The 16435-nt window shown below is 46.2% G+C and overlaps 1 protein-coding gene across 1 annotated transcript in view; it reads right to left on the bottom strand.

Moving 5' to 3' along the window:
• NMNAT2 (nicotinamide nucleotide adenylyltransferase 2) overlaps positions 1 to 16435 on the bottom strand; it is a gene marked incomplete at its 5' end in the record, with an annotated part of 156679 nt that overhangs the window by 27058 nt on the left and 113186 nt on the right. The window contains 3 exons of the mRNA XM_080917797.1: positions 4301 to 4379; positions 6544 to 6611; positions 7294 to 7382. Coding sequence (XP_080773923.1) covers positions 4301 to 4379; positions 6544 to 6611; positions 7294 to 7382 — 236 coding nt within the window. The remainder of the gene's footprint in view (positions 1 to 4300; positions 4380 to 6543; positions 6612 to 7293; positions 7383 to 16435) is intronic.

Below are 16435 nucleotides of genomic sequence, written 5' to 3'. Positions count from 1 at the left end.
TTTATTATGTATAAGTACACTGTAACTGTCTTTAGACACACCAGAAGAGGGCATCAGATCTCATTACTGATGGTGGTGAGCCACCATGTGGTTGCTGGGATTTGAACTCAGGACCTCTGGAAGAGAGCAGTTAGCACTCTTAACCACTGAGCGATCTCTGCAGTCCCCCTCCCCCTTTTAAAAAGAAACAGAGTCTGATGAAGATGAATCTCCGGCTATGTAGTTGAGGATGACATTTAACTTTCCTTTTTTTTTTTTTTTATAGCCCTGGCTGTCCTGGAACACACTCTGTAGACCAAGCTGGCCTCAAACTCAGAGATCCACCTATCTGCCTCCTGAGTGCTGGGATTACAATCTTCAGCCATCCTTTGCTGTTAAAGAACAAGCAAACAAACAAAATAAAGGAATCTACATGTAGGTGGAAATCAGCCATTGTCTCCTGTCTTAGGAGTTAGCCCAGTTAGGCAGGTCGATCTCCTGCCAGAGGACTGGCCCTTGGGAAGGCAGGCTCACCTTAAGCCATTTTGTCTGTGGGCAGAATGACTTGAGCAAGCTCGTGTGAAGTTCGTGCCACCTGCTAGGTCTTGATGGAATCTGCCGTGTGTCACGACTCAAATGAGATCATATCTGTGAGGGCGCTCTGCAGGCCCTGGAAAGGTCAGGCCAACCACAGCCTCATCACCGCCTCAGTCTCTGCCAGCTAGACATGCCAGTGACCCAGCCAGTGCCATGGCCAGTGCCACAGAGAGCAGAAGGTATTTGTGTCACAGGAAGTGTGGGGTGCGTTTCAAGGCCCCTCAGGCCTGCTCATCACACCCCAGAGCTGCAGGTGATTGGAGATACATTATCCTCAACCTGTGTTATCAGGCCCACGGCTCCCTCCAGTGATGTAGAAAATAGAGGGCTGAGAAAGTACCTCTCTCCACGGTGGAGCCAGAAGCAACCCTCCTTTACCCAGGGTCAAAGGGCAACAGAGAATCGCGTGACTAGATGCATATTTAAGGTCCTTTCCCCAAAGTCAGCATCTCCCAGGTGATGGTACCCAGAGCATTTTGAGGATTGGAGTCATGCTGTGGCCAGGAAGACCCTCTGGGCACAGCTTTGAAAGGAGACCCAGCGGGCAGAAAGCCTGGAATCCTGAGCCTAAAAGAGCAGGCATTTGTTCTGTGGGCCAACCCATCACTTCTGCTCCTAACACAGGTACAGCAAATCTGTAAGACAGCTTCCCAGCCTGCTTTGTGGGTTCCTCTGCCCAGCCGTGGCTGATGGAACGAAGGGGTAATCTACAGTCTTTTATTCTTATTGTATCACCAGAAAAGACAGTGCCACGTTGGCACTTAAGAGCTGCTCTGTGGCCAAGGACATTTCCTGTGCCAGGATTACCCCACCATTGCGGGTGCCTCGCTAGGCCCTCGTGGCTCTCCTGTCCTCAGCGGTTTCACATACCCAGCCTTAACTGCCCACCTCCCTGGCAAGTCGACCCTCCATGCCAGGACCACCAGCCTTATCCCAGGACTGGGAAGCATGGGGTTGTCAGGAAGCAGCACTGAGCTCTGGCTGCCAGGCGGTAGAGCATCCGTAACCGACATTGACAGCCAGGCTCCGCAGGGCTGCTACAGCGGTGGCTCGGGCCCACGCTCTGGGCATGAGTATCAGAGGAAGTGCCCAGAAGCCTGGGCATTTGGACAGCCATTACGGCCGGGGCAGAGCTCATGGATACTGAAGGGGTTTCGGCTCTCCATTTCTGAAGCTCCCTTAAGGCCTCTGCGTGACTAAAAAGAACATGGGTTCCCAGATGACACTCCCCTCCCTAACTCAAGTGGCAAGTGTGAGAAATAAACTGATGTAAGCCACTGATAATTCTGTTTGTTACCACAGGCACACTTTCACCTATCCTGATAGGCACATCCTTATACAGAAAATTAGATATCTGAAAAAAAAGTTGTATTGTTCATTCTATGTTTGTATGTCTATGTGTATGTGTGTTTGTATGTATGTATGTATATATATGTGTGTGTATATGTATGTATGTGTATATGTGTGTGTTTGTATGTATGCGTGTGTATGTATGTATATGTGTGTATGTATATATGTGTGTATGTATGTGTGTATGTATGTGTGTATGTATATGTGTGTATATGTATATGTGTGTGTATGTATATGTGTGTGTATGTATATGTGTGTGTATGTATATGTTTGTGTGTATGTGTTTGTATGTATATGTGTTTATGTGTGTGTATGTGTGCATGTATATGTGTGTGTATGTATGTATGTATATGTGTGTGTATGTATGTGTGTATGTGTGTGTTTGTTTGTATGTATATGTGTATATGTATGTATATGTGTGTATGTGTGTATATGTATGTATGTATATGTGTGTATGTGTGTATGTATGTATGGGCATGTTTGTATATGTGTGTATGTATGTATGTATATATGCATGTATGTGTGTGTATGTATGTGTATGTGTGTATGTATGTATGGGTATGTATGTATATGTGTGTGTATGTATGTATGTATGTATAGGTATGTATGTATATGTGTGTATGTGTGTATATATGTATGTGTATGTATGTGTGTATGTATGTATATGTGTGTGTATGTATGTATGTATGTATGGGTATGTATGTATATGTGTGTATGTGTGTATATATGTATGTGTATGTGTGTGTATATGTATGTATGTGCATATGTGTGTGTTTGTATGTATGTATGTATGTATGTGTGGATAGGTGCATAGGAGAGCAGTGTCCACAGAGGTCAGAGGCATCAGATCACCTGAACATGGGTCCTCTGTGAGAGCAGTAAGCACTACTGAGCGATCTGTTCAGCTCTGTGGAGTCTTTTATCACTCTGTTGTGGACACTTCTCAGAACAACTGTCTCACAGTCCTTCCAAGACAACCAACGTAGAGCCGGAAACACTCCACATAGTGTGGGGAGATGACCACAAGGGCAGTTTGCTGTGTCTGTCAGCCTGTCGGTCAGGTTTTGGCCATGGACAGCTCTTGTCACTGTTGACTCTATGGGCTGATATTGACCTGTGGTGGGCACTGTGCCCACATTGGGGCTGGAGCCGCTGGTACACAGCCAGCCTTAGGTCACTGAAGGTTCTAGACTGCAGTGGAGAACACAGGAGCTCTCCTCCATCCTTGGTCAATAAATGTCCGCTGTGTGTCCTGGGTAACTAGGCTCCTCTCTCGGCTTCCTGTTACCTGATAATAAAGCAGGGATCTGACACGCATCCAGAAGGTTCTTAGATGAAAGAATGCATGGGAATGGGGGAGCATTGTTCCTTAGGCGGGCTATCTTTCTTATCCTGGACTGGTGTACTGGCTGGTTTTGGGTCAACTTGACACAAACTGGAGTTCTCACAGAGGAAGGAGCCTCAGTTGAGGAAATGCCTCCATGAGATCCAGCTGTAAGGCATTTTCTCAAATAGTGATCAAGGAGGGAGGGCCCAGCCCATTGTGGGTGGAGCCATCCCTGGCCCAGCCCACTGTGGGTGGTGCCATCCCTGGGCTGGTAGACCTGGTTCTATAAGAAAGCAGGCTGAGCAAGCCAGAGGAAGCAAGCCAGTAAGTGACATCCCTCCATGGCCTCTGCATCAGCTCCTGCTTCCTGACCTGCTTGGGTTCCAGTCCTGACTTCCTCTGGAGATGAACAGCAATGTGGAAGTGTAAGCTGAATAAACCCTTTCTTCCCTAACTTGCTTCTTGGTCGTGATGTTTGTTCGGGAATAGAAGCCCTGACTAAGACAACTGGGAACCTGTGGATCCCTAATAGATGAGGAGGGAACCTGGCGACAAGTACCAAGTGTAAGAGAACATTGTTCCTTAGCCCAAGCTCATGACACTGAATTTATGATCCTCCAACCTCTACCTCCCTATATAGGGGTGCTCATCCCTGCCTCCAGATTTTATCTGTCACTGAGGATCAAACCTAGGGTTTTGCACATGCTAAGCTACCATTCTAGTAACTGAACCACATCCTCAGCCCAAATGGCACCTCTCTTTCCCTGCCCAGCCCCCGCTTCTCCCCACTGACATCTTACAACCCTAGTCTTCATCCCACCTGGAGTTTGCTTCTCCAGCTGATGATAGCCACCCATGTCAAATCCAGCCCCAACAGGAGGAGGAGTCGGAGAGTAGAAGGTAGGGAGCAAGGCTGCTCCAGAGTCCTAATTCATATAGGCGGGTCTACCTCACAGCTGGGAGGGGTGAAGACTTTCCAGCCAGCAAGTCAACAGACTGGCAGCCCTTCTACTCCCTGCCCATCCACACACCCTTAGCCCACCTTACCTTCATGAGGTCTCGATGGTGCTCCAACACACTGCACGTTGTCTGCCAGGTGTCCTGGTAGCACTCCCACGGGTCCACCCTGCCGGGGCAAGAGAGGCTGTCCTCAGCTCTCTGCACTTTTTGCAAATTGCTTCCTCCCAAGGCTCAGGGAACTTAGCAAGCTTAGCATGCTGTGTGCTTCGATCTGAAAGCAGCTTAAACCAGGCTGTGGGATTATGTCCCTGGGCCTCAGTTTCCCTCTCTGTAACTGAGGACAGTGATATGAACCTCCCCGCGTTTAACCCGAGCTTGGCACTCTTTTTAGTGTGAGGGCTTGGGAAATTTTATAGCCACAAGCGCTCAGCAGGATGTCTTGTAACTTGGTCTTGTATGGAGGAGGGAAATCTTCAGGCTCTTACAGGACTGTGAGAAGGATTATGTGAGCCAGGGTCTTGTCAAGCAAGGGTTGAGGTTTGTCTCTATGGGCTGCAAGCCTTGGAGAAGACCCTCACCAGTGGTGCAGTACCTTGAGGCAGGAAGTAGGGCGTGACAGGTAGACTGGAGGGTAAGACCCGCAGGACAGCCAACTCCTCCGGAACAGGAGGCTGGGAGTGAGCAGGTATCCCGCCCCAGACTGACGCCTCACACGGCCTCATTTGGCAACTTAATGAGCTGCTAAATGAGATACTTCAGAAGCATTCTCACAGGTTGAATATCCCTGCCCACCCCACCCCCATGAGCAGGCACCTTAGGTTTCCTGAGTTGAGATCTTACTAAGTAAAAATAAAGGAGCCTGTCTGCCCTCATCTGGATCCTCCTGCTCTGACCCTGTGCACACAGGTATGGGAGGTGAGCAAGCCCCTCCCACCTGGCCGCACCAATCAGGTGCCCTGGCTAAGGGCTAGCTAATCAGCTTCCCTCCCAAGGTGACTCCCTTGTCACCTCAGTTCTGTTCTTTCAAGTGAGGCAGGTGATAGTCTCTCAGCAAGCACTCACTGGATCAACAAAGGAATTATTCCAGAAATTTCTAAGAATGTCAAAGCAGGAATAGCCTTCTGGCTAGTATTTTTCCCCCTGGATTTATTTTTCACAGGGAAGTAAACATTTATTTACAGAACAAACAGGTATGTTTTCTGATCCTGACTTGATCCCAGATGGACAAGGACTGTCCTCCAGCATTTAATCTGTGCCTTTTTTTTTTTTTTGGTAAGATTTATATTTATCTTTATGAGATCCCCAGGATTTGGAGTTACAGGCAGTAGGAATCTGCCCAAGGTGGGTGCTGGGAACCAAACTCATGACCTCTGGAAGAACAGCAAATGCTCCTAATCTCTGAGCCATCTTTCCAGTCCTCAACCCAAAAGAAAGTCCCGCAAGGGTCAGGTTTCTTGTACAAATTACTGTGCAGACTCACACAGACCTTAACTGTCACTGACAAATTATTACTGCGGCTTCCGTTCACCGCCTTCAGTTCTGCCTGGCCATCCCACCCGGGTCAACCGCATCCCTCGTGCACCCCGCCCCCCCCCAGGTCCATGGCCCCTCTCCTCACGGAACTTCTAGGAGCTGCTTAGTTTTCTAGCGTAGGAAATTAAAGAGCAAATGATATACCATTATTTTTTTAAACACCATCTTCTTATGCAAATTATAACGGTAGGAATTTGGGGAACGTAATTAGCATAATTAGTGGAGGTTTGCTTTAATTACACTGTGGCTCAGAGCGGGGTGAGTGCTGCCATCTTAGTGGTACCTCGAGTCTAATGGGGGCAGGGCACAGAATCAAGAAGACAGCTTCAGGTCCCAGTTGGCAGGGTACCCTAGGGAGCCGCTCACAGGCCCCACACCTTGTCCAGGGGTCATTGTAGACCCTGGAGAGACCCTGAGTTCAGAAATGGGTGGTAATCAAGGCCACCCACGTTCTCTGAGAAGTGAGCTATGGGTGGTGAGAGTCAGGAGTTTGGTAGGATGTGAATGAGAGGCATTTGGGATTTGGAGACCAGGCTCCTCCCCAGTGATGTTTTGGGAAACTCTGAAGAACCACACTGGGAGCCACAGACAGAAACTCCCTAAGCTAACTCCTAAATTTTGTGAGCTGGATTGTTTGGTTCAAAAATAAACAGTTATCAATTGGGCCACCAGTGAGGAACTAGCTCATTAGGGCCAGTACAGGGCTACTTCCTCACCTGTGGGTCCCAAATTCCTTCTCCATCCCATCCCAGTGAGCCCAGGACCACCTGCCTCTGGCACCATCCCTCCAAGCCTACCTGATCCAGTCGGAATTCTGGACAGCCAGTTGACACATGATGAGACGGTGCCGACTCGACACAAGGCCCTGGGAAGTAACAAAGCCATAAGCAGGAGGTGTCCTCGGTCTTCCACAGTGCCCAGCAACCAGACAAACCACCCCATTACAAAATATGGCCTTGTTGGATGATGAGAGCAAGTAAGGAATGTGACCTCTGACTTGACCCTCTGCCATATACACAGACTGTGTATGTGTGTGTGTGTGTGTGTGTGTGTGTGTGAAGTATGTGGTGTATGTTACTGCACCAGCGTCTGAACCAGCCATGCCCACTCAGCCACTCTGCATCAGATTAACCTAGGTTAAGCTCAGTTAGCCTGTTTTGGTGATTACAGCAACCTCGGGAGAAACAGGAATGACCGGGAGAGTTCCCAGATAAGACGCATTGGGATGCCACTTTTCCAAAATAAAAATCTTGGGAGATGTTTGTCCAGTGCAGCTCAACTCCTAAACTGCTGCCGATCTGGATGGAGCCCAGCACAGTTGCACTGAGCAGGCTTACTCCTGTTGTGAGCAGCTGGCTGTGGTGGGCAGCTGGCTCTCCGGTTGTAGCCAGATACCCAGGTCTGACAGTGGGCCTGGGAGGAAAACCAAATGCTGTTAGGCATTTAGCAGCTCTGGGAATTTCCTCAGAGTGGGGCAGAAGGGCAGTTTTATCCAGGGGAGCGAGCTATCAGGTGAGGAAGAAGAGAAGGCAAAGGAAGGGACCCACCTGTTTTCCATAGGAGTCGTGGACCGGAGAGACAATACCTCCAATCACAATGAATCTTCCAGTCTTGTGCAGATAATCCCTGGCTCTTTCTAATTAAGAGAAGAAAACCGCACATCACAAGAGAGGAAAGGTGTGGGTTAAAGGTGATAATTGATATCAATCTGTTTGGCACTGAACCTGTAAGGTTTGGTGCTTGTTACTTAAATAGCCGGTGTCAACTTCAAGGCAAATATTGGCGACTCAGAGGTTAGGGAGGTGGACCTCAGCCCCAGAAATGAAAGGATTTAGAACTCAAGGGGCTTAACCCAGAGGCGAGGGCTCTGTGTTGGAGGAACCACTAGCTGGAGGGGTTTTAAACAGTCTCCTCATTAAGAGCCTCTGATTGGAATTTGCTCCTGTTGTCTCTTGCAGAAATTCCAGTCTCAGAACGAAAAGGTAAGCCTCCTTAGAATATGAAAGATGTGCTGATTGCTTCATCTAATTACCAAGAAGGAAGAAACAGGAAAACAAATTTAAAGGGCCCCGTACATAATCACAGAGAATTAACAATCAGCCTGGCAGTCTGCATCATTATAGTTGCTTGAGAAAAAAGCCTGGCCAAACAAAAGCCCCCTTGAGACCATCATGTTGCTTTTCCAAATTGACCAGGTAAGGCCAGGCTCTCTTCCATGAAAACAACTAATGAGGTAGGGGAGCTTTAAAAGTCTACTCCTGCTTTATTTCCAAGCAAGCCCACTGAACAAACTCTATCAGGTTGCTTATTTTCAATCCTTTTATTTTTGTGTATGTGTGTCTGAATTCTAGTGGAGGCCAAAATTGGTCTTCTCAGCCGCTTCCTGCCTTCCTTTCACAAAATATTTACTTTATGATCGTGTGCTTGCGCATTCACGTTCACATGCATGCGTACATGTTTGTGTGCGTGCACACGCACAGGTGTATATGCCCATGTGTGTGCAGATGTCTGAGAAAGTCCAGACGAGGGCATCCGATCCCTTGGGGCTGGAGTGACAGGTACTTGTGAGCCACATGCAGATGTTGAGAAGTGAGTGTAGGTGCACTCTGGGGGTACAGTGCTCATTAAATTTCTAAGCCAACTTTCTAGCCGCCCTCTACTTTATTTCTGAGACAAGATCTCTCCTGAAGATGGAGGTCATTAACTGTCCGAACTAGTCTGGGCAGTGAATCCCTGCCGTCACCCTTCTCCATGCTCCCTGACATACAGGGGTTACAGATCCTTGCCAACATGCTTTTGTTCGTTCGTTTGTTTGTCTGTTTTGTTTTTCAAAACAGGGTTTCTCTGCGTACAGCCCCATCGGTTCTGGAGCTCTTTTGTAGACCAAGCTGACCTCGAACTCACAGATACCTGCCTGCCTCTGCCTCCTGAGAACTTAGATTAAGGTATGTGTCACCACGCGTGACTCTCCGCCAATTTTTACGAGTGCTTTGTCTGCATGTATGCTTGCACACTGTGTATGCAACTGATGCCCTCAGGTCAGAAGAGGGCTTCAGACCCCCAGAACTCGCTGTTAACTGCCATTTGGGTGCTGGGACCTTTGTGGGAATAACAAGTGCTCTTAACCGTTGAACCATCAGGGCTGGAGAGATGGCTCAGCGGTTATGAGCACTGACTGCTCTTCCAGAGGTCCTGAGTTCAAATCCCAGCAACTACATGGTGGCTCACAACCATCTGTAATGAGATCTGATGCCCTCTTCTGGTGTGTCTGAAGACAGCTACAGTGTATATAATAAATATTAAAAAAACAAAAAAACCAACTGAATCATCTCTTCAGCCCCAGTGCCTGTGTTTGTAAGTGAGTGCCAAGGATGAAAGTACTTCACCAACTGAGCCATCACTGGAGTGAATGAACAGTTGGGCAGAAAGACTGGCTGTAGATTTTACAACCAAGCTTCCATGACCTTGGCGGTTCTCAGTGCAATTAAAAATGATTCCCACCACCGTTGATTCTTTTGTCCCTTCAGTGTAAAAGCTGTTTGTGAAAACTAATTGACTACTTTTAATACCATTTTAGAATTTTTTTGGGAGCAAATGGAAATATTTTGCCTATGGTTCAATGAATTTAGCTCGTCTCCTTTTCCTTCTCTCCCACACAGGTTCCCCAGCGATGACCTTGTGTAGAACGTTTGCTCCACTGATGAGCTGTTGTACTTGGTCTACATTAAGATTCATCCTGTGCTATAGAATTCTATGGGTTTTGATAAGTATGGGACATACATTTATCATGGAGCACCACACAGAGTGTTTCACTGCCTTAAGTCTATAGTTGTCAGACTGAGAAATGGGGATAAAGTGGAGCTGGAGACACAGAGACTCCGGAGATTCCCACAGACTCCGGAGACCAGCATCGGAGTGCAAGTCTAACTTTCATTGTTTGGTACAAAAGCTTGCATACAACTTTCCAGCCAATAAGAGCGAGGCTACATAATTAAGGGCCAAAGGGAGGGGCGCGGGATACACCTGATGTCCTGTGGAATCTAATTTGCTCTTCAGGGGACTCTGTAGGGGAGGGATTTCCGTGAAGATAGGAAGCCGCCATAGCCTTGGGCTCTGGTCCCTTGTTGCCGATTTGCTGGGAGTCACTTTAAATCCGGCTGTGTACAGCTGGAATACAGCTGGATCGTGATTCCTCGCGCAGGCGCAGGAGGCCATGGTGCTTAGCTCTCCGTCTCACTTTTCCTCCACTAGGTCACACCCATACCCCTCACACAGAGTGCCACACGTATTCATGCCCCCCTCACCCTGACCTCTGCCAACCACGCTGCCTTTTTCTATTTCTTGAAATTGGCTACTGCGAGGTAGTCAGAATGATAGATACATCACCCAGGCTCTTCCGGTCCTTCCACTAAGCACTGTGCATTTAAGTTCTCCATGGCTTACTGTGCTGGTTAGTTTTATGTCAACTTAACACAAGCTAAACGCATCTGACAGGAGGGAAGCTCTGTTAAGAGGATACCTCTGTAAGATCAGGCAGTAGGCAAGCCCGTAGAATGTAGGAGGCCCAGCCCATTGTGGGTGGTGCATCCCTAGGCTGGTAGACCTGGGTTCTATAAGAAAGCAGGCTGAGCAAGCCATTGGGAACAGGCCAATAGCAGCACCCTACCATGGCCTCTGTATCAGTTCTGCTTTCATGTTCCTGTTTGATGATGAACAGCAATGTGGATGTATAAGCCCAACAAATCCTTTCCTCCTTGCTTTGGTCATGGTGTTTCATCATTGCAATAGTAACCCAAATAAAGACACTCACCATGGTTAAATAGTTTGTTTCTCTTCATCAATGAATAATATTCCATAATCTAGCTGGTTCTCAGTTTGCTTCTCCATCTACCCACTGAGATACATTGTCAGTACTTCCAGCTTTTTTGGTGATTGTAGACAAAGATGATGCAACATTCCTGTGGGTGTTTGTACAGTATGCTTTCAGCTCGTTTAGGTAAACATGTAGGAATCAGATCACTGGGTCATATGGTGAGAATATATTTATATCGGAAGCAGCTGTCATTGTCTTCGGAGGTGGCTGCACCAGTCTGCACCCCCACCACTGGCAGCAATGAGAGTGACCACTGTTCCACATTCTTCCTAGCTTTTGATGCTACTGGGTCTGTACATTTAATCACTTTAATGGGTACATCACTTTGGTACCTATTTACTTAAGGTTGATTTTACTTTATAAAGAATGATGTATTTTTATGTCATGTGCACTGGTGTTTTGCCTGTATTTGTATCTGCATGAGTGTACTGGATCCCAAGAAACTCAAGTTACAGACAGTTGTGAGTGCCATGTGTGTGCTGGGAATTGAACCCAGGTATTCTGGAAGAACAGCCAGTGCTTTCCTAATTACTATGATGAAAAGTTTGCCATGACTAAAGCTAACGTATAAAAGAGTTTGTTTTGGCTTATGATTTCAGAAGGCTACAGTCCATCATGGTAGAGGTGGCATGGCAGTGGGTAGGCAGTGTAGCAAGAGCAGGAAGCATAGAGCTCACATCTCAAACCCTCACAGGAATCAGAGAGTGAACTGGAAATGGGGCAAAGCTATACACTCTCAACGCCAACCCCCAGTGACATGCCTTCTCCAGCAGGGCTCCGCATCCTACAGGTTGCTTTGCCTCCCCAAACAGTGCCACTGAACAGGTAGCAAATGTTCAAATACCCAACCCTATTGGGAACATTTCTCATTTAAACTACTACAGTGTGTGTGTGTGTGTGTGTGTGTGTGTGTGTGTGTGTGTGTGTGTGTGGTGTATGTGCTCATGCACATGTCTGTACATGTGTAGATGTGCACATGGGTGTGGTTGCCCCCATAAGAGGGCATCAGATCCCCTGAATCTGGAGTTACGGGCATTTGAGAGTGGCCTATCATGGATGCTAGGAACCGAACTCTTGTCCTCAGCAAGAACAACCAGCTCTTTACCATTGTGCCTACTCTCCACTCCAACTTGGCTTTCTAAAGGAAACTCATCTGCTAAGTTTTATTTTGATAGTTGAATGAATTCCACAGCCCTCCTCCCATCTCCGGGCCCTTTGCTCCTGTCTTTCTCAGAATCAGATCCATTTGGCCCTTGGCTATCACAGACCATCAGCTGCCAAGAGCCAACTCTTCCTTACTCTATCCTCTTATCTAACAAGAGTTTGTTTACTATTTTCTTATCCATGTATTTCATTACGAGTCCAGCTCTTTGTCATGTCCAACATGTCTGGTTTGTCCAGCACCCTCTCCCCCTCTGGACTCACTTTCGTAACAGTTCACTATGTTTCTGGTTCAAAGCTGGGAATCTTCTCAGCCTCTCTCCTGTTTATGGATTTCTCAAAGTGCTCAGTCAGACTGGGTGTGAGATCAGCACAGCATACGAAAGGCAAACTGGACCAAAGGTGATTCACACTGAGCTGCCTCTAGTCAAACAATGTTGCCATTGCCTTTGCATCACTATGTGGGTCCCAGTGTGCTATAATCCGACACTCATGCCAAAGACACCCAGGTGAGTGGCTTGCCTCTTGAGTCATAAGTGTCTGGTGCCCACTTTTGCTCCTGTAGAGTGTCCTTCTTAAAGAGACCTTGAGCTGCTCACACTGGTCAGCAGGCCACATTCAGAGTCTCCAGGGAGCACCCACTATAGTCATGTAGCCTTAGTGGTTGTCACTTTTTCCCCTTGGCCAAGATCAAAGACGCCTTCCCTTTGCAATGCTTTAGACTCCCGTACCTTGAAGAGAGGCAGTTTCTCAAGGGAATATCCCAACATTAACTGAGTCAAAGTGGCTCAACCAGAAGAGTTACTGTGATCTTGCAGCTCGGCCCAATTCAGGAAATGCTTATGGAACATAAAACCCACGATGGATGCTAGAGGGATGTGGGGATGGAAGTGACTCCAACCATTCTGTTTATTTGGCTATGCGTGCACAGGCTTGCATGTCTGGAAAACAATTGCACAGTAGTCTTTCCAACCTGTGGGTCTCACAAGCTTTCTAGTCTTTCTTCTGAAATGATCCCAGAGGCTTTCCTGGAAGGAGGCCTGATACAGATGTCTTATTAATGGTCAAGGTATCCACAGTCCCTTATTCTTTGCAGTTTGACTAGTTGTGGGGCTCTGTATTAAGTGCCATCTTCTGCCAAAAGAGTATTGGATTTGACACTCAGTCATTTCTCTATGCACCTCATTTTCTTCTAACTTGAATGAAATATTGGGCAAGGAAGAGTTTGGCAGCTTCTTAGACAGGTGGATTCATTCTCTTCTCTGTTTCCAAGGAGATTACAAATGCCAAGAGAAGTCTGCCTAGGATGACACAGGAGTTATGGGATGTAGGGACCAAACCAAACCTGGGACTGGAGAATGTACAGGTCATAATTTCTCTGTGAATTTCAAGTCAATTTCTCAGAGTTTTAACTTGTTTGTCTTGGTCAAGGTTTCTATTCTTGCACAAACAACATGACCAAGAAGCAAGTTGGGGAGCAAAGGGTTTATTCAGCTTATACTTCCACATTGCTGTTCATCATTAGAGGAAGTCAGGACTGTAACTCAAGCAGGTCAGGAAGCAGGAGCTGATGCAGAGGCCATGGAGGGATGTCACTTACTGGCTTGCTTCCCCTGGCTTGCTCAGCCTGCTTTCTTATAGAACCCAGGTCTACCAGCCCAGGGATGGCACCACCCACAATGGGCTGGGCCCTCCCCCCTTGATCACTAGTTGAGAAAATGCCTTACAGCTGGATCTCATGGAGACATTTCCTCAACTAAGGCTCCTCCTCTGTGTCAAGTTGACACAAAACCAGCCAGTACATTGTCTATTTGTAAAATGTCTTCTGTATATGATTCACACAAGGATCGATTTAAATTACAATTATTAACACTCAGCCGGGTGCCAGGCATGGCGGTGTGTGCCTTTAATCCTAGCACTCAGGAGGCAGAGGCAGGCACATCCCTGTTAGTTCAGGAAGAGCATGGTCTACAGATTGAGTTCCAGGTCACCAAAGACTACACAAAGAAACCCTTTCACAAAAAACCAAATATATATTTTATAATTTATTAATTACAATATATTAAATTATAAAATAAATTGTGATTTTTATTAATATTTTAATATGTTAAAAACTTAAACAAGGGCTGGAGTGATGGTTCAGAGGTAAAGAGCACTGGCTGCTCTTCCAGAGGTCCTGAATTCAATTCCCAGCAACCACATGGTGGCTCACAACCATCTGTAATGAGATCTGATACCTTCTTCTGGTGTGTCTGAAGACAGCTACTTACATACATAAAATAAATAAATATTAAAAAAAACTTAAACAAATATTAAAGTGCACAGAGATATCCATCGTGAGTCATGCCTGTAATCCCAGCACGTGGCAGGTGCAGACAGGAGGATCAAGTGATCAAGATTAGCCTCTCCTGTAGATTCTTGTCTAGAAAATGTAAAGTTTTCAATTAACCCTATGAAACTATTACTATCCTAACAACCCAAGCTAAAAGAGTAGTATATAAAGGCAACTGCAGACTCACATATTTAGAAATAAATGTGCAAACATCATTAACAAGATATTTGTAAGCAGGACCCAGGTATGTATATCTAGAAAGAGTTTTATATATAGTGACCAAGTACCCCAGGGAAGCTACCACATTTGAAAGGTATATGAAAGACAATGCACTCAGTGTAATTCACCATTGTCTCAGTTTACTCTCTGTTGCTGTGATAAACCAAAGAAACCTGGGGAAGAAAGGGCTTATGTGGCTTTCATGTCCTGGTCACAGGTCATCACTTAGGGAAGTCAAGGCAGGAACCTAGAGGCAGGAACTGAAGCACGAACTACGGAGCAGTACAGCTTTGTAGAGGAATTTTAATCCAGCAACATGGCTGCTCTGGCAAGGGATCACATCCAAAGACTTTCTAGTCTATAAGATCTGGCCAAAATGCAGATACACCCTGGATTACAATATGAAGTCTGGAATACACACACACCCTTAGTATACATCTTTAATCCCTTACAATGAAGGTAAGGTTAGTTTATAGAAGGAAGCAGCCACATTTGGAAATGCTGTCCAATTGAAGAGGAGACCAAGCAATGAATCAGAGAAAAATTTGACAGAATGACTCAGAGATAGAATAAGCCCAACTCACTGGAGAACAGCACAGCAAAGAGAGGTTTCCTAAGAGCATCCAGAGAGAGAAGCATGTGTGTGGCAGTTTTACTGGGACAGCTGTACAGAGACGTGTTACAGGGAAAACAAGCTAGATACAGGTAAAGACAGATGAGCAAGAGAATAAGAATGAGCCAGAAGATCAGAGCGTGTTGCCAAAGTTAGTATGAGGCCAAGCAGAGCAATTCAGGGAGAAGCTGAGAGAGGCCATATTGAATCAGTCAGCTTGGAAGATTGGATTGGAGGGTAGAGCTTCCAGGCCTAGGTTTAGGAGTAGCTAGAACAAAGAAATGCTCTGGGCTCAGCCCAAGACATTTATTCACACAGGTTGGGTACCGTTCTCATCTCATCCCTTCATCCAAGGAAATAAAAGGGACATTTACACTGCTTACTGGCTTGCTCCCCCCATGTCTTTCTTAGTTTGCTTTCTTGTACAACCCAGAACCACCTGTGGCACCACCCAGTGAGCTGTGGCCCTCCCATATCAGTCAGTGATGAAGAAAATGCCCCATAGACATACCCACAAGTCAATTTAAGGGAGGTAATTCCTCAACAGAGGTTCCCTCTTCCCAAGTGACTCTAGCTTGTGCCAAGTTGATTAAGTACACCATACTAGCAGGCTAAAAAAGAAAATCCATCTTATCCCATTGATGTGCAAAAAGGGTTGACAAATTCACTCTGGACTTGTGATAAAACTTTAGTACAGTAAGAACAGAGAGACGTGCTCTTAACTTGATAAGGAAGATCTACAAAATCCTACCATTAACACATGTAAGGGTGAGAGACTCTTCCTCCCTAAGCTCAGAAGCAAAGAAAGGATTTCTGCACCCATAACGGTCACCTGACTATCATTGTAGTGAGTACCTGTGGCAAGGAGTAGGGAAAAAAAAGCACATATGAGTTCAAAAAGAAAAATGAAAAACTATAGATGACATAACAGCCTTCTTAGAAATCTCAAGAAATGCATAAAGCAGCTTCTAGAACTAATGACTGAGCTGGAGTCGGCAAAGTAACAGGGCAAGATCCACGGAAGAAAACTAAGTTCTTTGCTTCTTTCTCTCTTTTATTTATTTATTTTCTTCTTTTTATAAGAAAATTTATTCTATTTATATCAGTACACTGTAGCTGTCCTTAGACTCACCAGAAGAGGGTACTGTATCCCATTACAGATGGTTGTGAACCACCATGTGCTTGCTGGGAACTAAACTCAGGACCTCTGGAAGAGCAGTCAGTGCTCTTAACCACTGAGCCATCTCTCCAGCCCCTCTTTCTTTCTTTTCTTTCTTATTTTTGTGTTTGTTTGTTTGCTTTTGGTGTTTTGAAACAGGGTTTCACTTTGTAGCACTGTCTGTCCTGGAACTTTCTCTGTAGACCAGGCTGGCCTCCAACCTTCAGAGATCCACCTACCTCTGCCTCCTGAGTGCTGAGATTAAATATATGTGCCATCATTGTCTGCAGAAAACTAAGTTATTTTTATACAATAGCAGATAAAATAAAGAT

This window comes from Micromys minutus (assembly GCF_963924665.1).
Source record: "Micromys minutus genome assembly, chromosome: 6".
Taxonomy (NCBI): Eukaryota; Metazoa; Chordata; class Mammalia; order Rodentia; family Muridae; genus Micromys; species Micromys minutus.
The sequence above is the reverse complement of the archived record's forward strand: the minus strand, read 5'-3'. Positions and strand labels throughout refer to the sequence as shown.